At 41.5% G+C, this 6,826-nt stretch overlaps 1 protein-coding gene across 1 annotated transcript in view; it reads left to right on the forward strand.

Annotated features, from left to right (window-relative positions):
- The window catches only part of MAP4K4 (mitogen-activated protein kinase kinase kinase kinase 4), a 176,787-nt gene that overhangs the window by 118,507 nt on the left and 51,454 nt on the right, over positions 1-6,826 (forward strand). Inside the window, exons 9-11 of the mRNA XM_039840078.1 lie at positions 897-975; positions 4,445-4,620; positions 6,802-6,822. Of these exons, the coding sequence (XP_039696012.1) occupies positions 897-975; positions 4,445-4,620; positions 6,802-6,822 (276 nt within the window). The remainder of the gene's footprint in view (positions 1-896; positions 976-4,444; positions 4,621-6,801; positions 6,823-6,826) is intronic.

Below are 6,826 nucleotides of genomic sequence, written 5' to 3' on the forward strand. Positions count from 1 at the left end.
AAAAAACCTATACACAAAGAATGTAAAACTGTTACATAGTTGTTGCTGAATAAATTTTTGTTGAATGAATGGAAAAAAATTACCAACAGCTAAGAATTAGTTGCAACACAGAAATGGACGTCTATCTTGACCACCATACGTTCGTTCTCTCGTGGTAAATGCCGAGCAGCTGAGACGGGGAAGTGTTGTCCGATCCTTTATTTCAGTTTCCTTTCATAGTGGGAATAGTATTATCTTTTTCTTTGGCTCCGTTTCTCAGCTGCCTTGTAAGATACTAGTGGAGGTAAATAAACACACGAAAATGCACATCGCCTATTGTACCATAACGTTGTGTACTTGTGTACCTAACATGCCTTTATTGGGCAAGTGATAGAAGTACAAACAGTAATTGCACAGAATTGAACAGTTCTGTTTTACTCTAACAGTTTTGCTGTTTTTTAGTAATAATACCTATAACAATGAACAGTTGACACTTGTGGAGGGCTTAACCATGCTTATTGCCTTCCAGGCATTGTGTGAGTGCCTTTGCAAGCAGTGTCTCAACAACCCTGTGAAATGACGTTCTTTTCATTGTAATCATCTAGATGGTTTAGAAGCCTAGGCTGTTGATTCTTTGAAGACTTTGAATCAGTATTTATCTTTGACCATGAAAACTCTCCAGTGTCTATCTGAAATTGTATATTCTTCTTGTTGCTCCCATTCTGCTTTTATTTTGCTGTGTTTAAATGGGGGAATTTAAGGCGTGCCCTAGGGCTCACGACTAGATGTTTAGACTGCTTGACATAAGGTATATCAACCACATGATGGGACAGAGCATTTGATATTGTGAGTGAACCCTAGAGATCAAGAATGAGTAAAATAAGTGCCATACTGACACGACCGTCTCCTCTCCTCAGCTCTCTGTGACATGCATCCAATGAGAGCACTGTTTCTCATTCCCAGAAACCCTCCTCCCCGGCTGAAGTCAAAAAAATGGTAAGCTATGTATGGTTTTTGTTGTTGTTCTTTTCCTTTAAAAAAAATATTGTTCTTTTTTTAGTTTTACTCTGAGACATTGTTCTGGCCATTCTAATTCATAAAGAACACAAGAGCCAGGGCCCCCACACCACCAGTTAAAAGTGTATTGATTTTTTTTGTTTTGTTTTTCCATGATAAATTCTCTTTGAATTACAAAAAAGTGATAAGTGACCATGTGAAACACCATAACATGGTTAAAGAAAACTTTTCTGTTTTACTATTTCAACACACTTTCACGTGTATATATTTCTAAACATTTTCACACTAAAAAATGAAGCTGTATTGACTTACAGTTCCTCAACTGAAACAGGCTTTTAAAATTATGATGGCATTTACTGTAATTATTGCAAATCTTTGAAGCTAGGTGTATCCTCTTTCATTCCGGAACACATTAAAGGAAGGGTCTGCTATCTGTGGGCTGCCATCTTTCTCCCTGCGGCTCCCATTTATTTGCTAAACAAAAATCTGTCATGGACGGGGATGATGATGACGTTCACTGACAAAAGCTCTAAGACTTGCACCAGTGTGAGAAAGGGCTGATTTGATTCAATTTCAGAATCTATAAGGGGGTAGGACAGTTGCTGTGCTTTCAGGCTGAGAATTTTGCCCACTTGTCTCTCTTGAGCTCTGAACCCTTTCCCATCAGTCTGGTTGCACTCAATCTTCTCCAGCACGTGGGAGAAGCTTTTCTCCTTTCTCTGTTCCTGTTTCCCTGAGCTCATCATCTTTCTTACTCATGCCAACCTGCCATGGTTTTGTTTTTCTTTTTCTTTCTGAAATTATTCTCACTCTAGTTTCCCAGTTAGTATTGTCTCCTCTTAGATTCTTGACTCTAACTCTGAAGTAGGCAGCAGCCCTCAAGTTCGAGCCTTCTCCTTTTCTGGGTTTGGTCTCCTCGCTGTTCTGTCTGATTTTTTCTTCTTGGTTGCTCATCTTCTGATGTTCTGTACTTTTCTTTTCCCATCTGTGGGTATATATTCACACACACGTTTTCACTCTTGTTTCTTTCACACTTCTCCCTGTCCCTCACCGTTCTTTCCCCCAACACACTTCACTGTATTTTCCTCACCTTTTGTATGCTGACAGGGTTTTCTCATTATTTTTATATTGTCTTCAACCACATTCAAATCCAGATTACTGCAGTTATCTCCAGTTTTGGGAGAGGCTTTTTAAGGCCATGCAGTTGCAAAGATGTTAGCCCCAGTGGTGTCCTGCATTAAAACATGACAGCTGTGGGCATCCATGGTTGGCCAGCCCTTCGGGAACTAATGCATGTAGTGGACATCACCACGGAGTGAGCTATGGGGCTGGGGTAACACTTTATCTGGCTCAGGCCGAACTAAATACTGATTTTCCCTTATTTTTCTGTCAGATATTATTAAAAGGAGTTTATGCTCTATCTTCAGAGTGCTTCCCAGTTTACAAGTCTTGTCAGCTGGCCCCACTCTGATGATTCTGTGCACTGCTTGCAGTTCGGGGTTAATCGCTGTGCGTGTAATATAATGGTGTCATGAGACAGGTGCAGATGACAAACAGCTCTTCCTGTGTTCTCACACCGAAATTTCTCTGACTAAACCTGATTAGATGCACTTTCATCTGTTCACACCGTTGCTGTCATTTTACCCAAGTTTTCTAAAGGGACAGGATGCTTACAGACATAAAGGCCTCCTTCCTGTGTGGATGCTGTCTCCTGTCTGCCACGTGTGAGCTGCTGCTACTGCTTCTGCATCTTCAGAAGCTGATCGGTGACCTCGTCCAGCAGAACACGATAGTTGATTGTAAAGCATATAATACTGTAGACCCTTGATTCCCAGTTGTTCATTTGTAGATGTAGGATGTGAGAATCCCTTTGGAATCTTTTTAATTTAAGGCTCTAGCCTCAAAGTTCCTGGTTTGTTAGGTCTGAGGAGTGACCCAGGGATTTGTATTTTTAAGGAACTCCCGGAATAATCCTTGCAGGCAGTGAGGTTTGGGCATCTCTGTGTTAGATGCAACTGCCTGGACTCCCCCAGGTTCCTCATTAACCACGGAATAATGTAACAGCGTCCCTGAATGACTTTGGGGCTCTTTCGTGAGCCGACCCTGACCTATATTTCTGTTCTTTTCCACTTTTCATACTGGCATCAGAAAACGATTCATTATTCCAGACACGTGTTTGGTTTGTTCATGTTGCCTTGTTCACTCTGGAATGATGGCCTGTCTCCATCTTTGGCATGTCAGAGGCCTCCTTTTTCTCTATGTGTCTCCCATTGTAGCAGCAGCTCTTTTTTTCTTCCTCTGTAAGTTTGATGACACATTTGCTATTGTGTGTACATAAGTTTCTTCCACTTTATTTCCTGTATGTATTTCTTATAGAACCTAGGATAAGCAAATGTCAGTCACTGATCCATAAATATTTGTTGAATTGAAAAAAATAGTGAGTTTGAACAGAAATATAGGACAATGGAAGCAATACTTAAAAGCGGTGAAGTGATTGGAAACAACCGAACTAGTTTTCTAAATCACATTTTTAAAGATCAAATAACTCATTCATTCAACAAAAATTTATTACCTACCTTTTGTGGTCTGCCAGTGGTTACTGTTGGGCATTACTGAAAAATTACTGACAAATGAAAAATAGGAACCAGTTTCTGACCTGTGTGCAGTCTGTTCTGTGCAGAAAGCCCTGGAAGAAAGGCTCTTCATTTGGGGTGCAGTGTTGCTGGGAAAGGCTTAGCAAAAGAGAACGATGCCTGAGCTGGGTCTCAAAATACATGATGGGTGAGAATGTCTGGGCCAGTGCTGAGAGTAAAGGTCATCATGAGCCAGACACTGAGAAGCAGGCAAAAATCTAAGTGGGTGGTCAGGCAGTGACATAGTCATCGCCCCCTCAGAACTCTTTCCACCTGCGGTAATAAGAGAAAAGTCATCAGGTCATATGTGTGGCCCAGGCAGAGAACTGATAAATAAGCCAATTGGAGACTCTGATTGAAACGTCACATTAACAGGTTCAAGAGCCCCAGCATTTGGTCACTAACTCGGCTCCTTATCTCTGTGTCTGTCCATGTCTCCTGGCTTCCAGACATCTATCCTGTCTGCCTTTGTTTTCGCAAAACATGCCCTTCACCCCCTCACCTCCTCCACCCCTATGATTAAATGATTAATGAGCAACATTAGATTTAAACCCAGTTCATTTATGCCGGACTCCTTCATGGCTCTCTGTGGTGTGTCATTGGTGATGCAGTGCGACTCTTAAACCACGTGTGAGCCATGCCCCTGGCCCTGCGCCCCGGACTCCTGTCTCCACCCACATCACTGCTTTGCCCTCGTGGGGCGTGCACGGCAGTCCAGAGCCCCTTCTTCGTTTTCAGGCTCATACATTACTGATGTTTTGGAGCCTTGCTCTTGGTGGTAGAAGTTTGATGATCTTTTTTACTTCTTCTTACAGGTCAAAGAAATTTTTTAGTTTTATAGAAGGGTGCCTGGTGAAGAATTACATGCAACGGCCCTCCACCGAGCAGCTTTTGAAACACCCGTTTATAAGGGATCAGCCAAACGAAAGGCAAGTTAGAATCCAGCTCAAGGACCACATAGACCGAACCAGAAAGAAGCGGGGAGAGAAAGGTATTCAGCCTGTTTTCATTTTCACCTTTAAAACATTTTTTTGTGGGGGATGGGTTTACCAACTAGAATAGGCTACTGCTTTCCCACCCCCGAGTGTGTGCTCACTTGGCTAGTGTCTCTGCCCTGCACAGCAGCAAGCAGCCTAGGTTCTTGCCTGGCTTCAGGCAGTGTCAACGAGCTGCATGGGTACTGCCAAGCTGACACCACTTTACACGGGCGTCATGACTGGTCACAATGGCGGGACACTTGTTTTTTCTGTGCTTTTTCCTTCATTATGGAGGTTATTTTCTACACCTGTCACTCAGGGTTTATTCAGCATCGGCTGTAAACATTGTCATCAGTGTGTTCACATGTTACTGTCCTGTTCCAGAATCCCCAGGGTTTCTTCCTGCTGTACTCCACCTGACGACTCTTAACCACTGCGCAGCATTAGCACACACTTAGGCTTGCGGACAGATGTTGCTTTCTGTTCCCAGAATCTTGGTTTGATAGCTTTACGTGTTCTGTGTCCACCTGTCTGGCGTGTCCTCTGTTTCCTTCCATCCCGCAAGGTGCAGATCCAGCTTCATCACCAGCTTCACAAAAGCGTCTTCTCCGAGACCTCTAGCCCTCATTGATCTTTCTGTTCTGTGAATTCTTACAGTCACTTTACAGAACAGCATCTGGATAACTGGGATCTCGTTAATGAATTTTTTTTACACTAAAATTTCAAGGCTAAGGAAGAAACGAAAAAGAGCTGAGTTCATGGCAGTAGAAGGATTGGTCACAGCCATCTCTGGGCGTCTGCACTGAGCTTTGCATGTTCTTTCAGTCTTCACAGCTTCGGTTTTCCGAGTTAAGTTCCCATTGATGTTCATAATGGATTTTTTGCCCTCTGATATAGTCAGTCATAAAAGTAACTAACCTTTGTACACTGAGCTATGCAGTTGTAGTAGAGTGAACTAAAGTTTGCAATAAAATAAAGCTCTTTTGGAAAAGGTTATTTGTGTATTGATGAGACCAGTGGGGCACTTCACCTTCATTTCTTCAAGTCACAGCAACTTCTTTTTTTCTCTTTGCATTTACTCACCTTCCAAATATCTTCAGCCTCTCATCAGTAATTAATAGTACATCGTACAAAATTTTAAACCTAACAGTGCCTATTTAAAGGATTCCAAAGATTATCTCAGTTGGAATCTCCTTTGGAAGCTAGCCCATTTTTATCTAGCATAGAACTAATGTATTTTATATAAGGACTGATAAATTTGTAGATATGTAAATATATATTTATATTTGTTCATGATACAGATTGAACCATAATTTAAGTTCTCAGTCTTGTTTTTTCTGACCAGGAAACTAATTTTAAACTTACATAATTCTGAAAAAAGTTAGAAGTGTACTTTTTGTTTGTGAACAGACTTTTATAAATTTCTTCAGCCTTTCCGGTTTTGATTGCTCTGTGGAGTGAAATTGCTCCCTGAAAGCCAGGTACTGACATTAAGTACAGGGTCTAATAAAGTGGACTGTTAACTTTTGGAAAAATGGTATAAAACCTATTAAAGTGAAAATAAGTTATTCATGTTGAAACTTTTGCTTAGTCTGATCAAAGTAGAGTAGTTTTTGTCTCCTTTTGCTGTTTCATCAGTTTTTCCCTGGTTTCAACTTTATAATTTGGGGGAACATTTGCTTTTGTTTTTTCTGCTCTAAGTACCTAATGCTTCACTTTTTTTCTCAGCCCAGCAGACTTTTCTCTCTGCTTCACTCTTACGTGGATCTCTGAATGTTAAAAATAACCAGATACTTTTAGTTTTTTTTTAGTTTGGGCAGTTAAATCTCTTCCTTTTGAATTTTAGCTTCAAAGTGGACTTTCTGGTTTTGCTGATGTGGTCAAGCCGCTTGTATGTCCAGGGCGCTCTGTAGCCCATCTCCTCAGCCCCTAAGCAGCGCCTTCTACACAGGGTTGTCTTGAATACAACAAATCTACTCTTCGCCGGCCAGGAAGGCTAGCCTGGGGAATTGTCACCACTCACTGTGGGAACTTGGTGTTGTGCTCTACCTTTCCCCAGGGTCTCCATACCCACTGTTATTTTCACAGAGAACATACTGTGTATTTTCTGCTATCACGCTCTTGGAGGTATCTGCCTGTACGTGCACGTGTCATGATTTGCGAGCTGTCATGTTTATCTTGTCCTTTTTTAATAGATGAAACTGAATATGAGTACAGTGG

Source organism: Pteropus medius, unplaced genomic scaffold, assembly GCF_902729225.1.
Source record: "Pteropus medius unplaced genomic scaffold, Ma_sr-lr_union100, whole genome shotgun sequence".
Classification (NCBI taxonomy): domain Eukaryota; kingdom Metazoa; phylum Chordata; class Mammalia; order Chiroptera; family Pteropodidae; genus Pteropus; species Pteropus medius.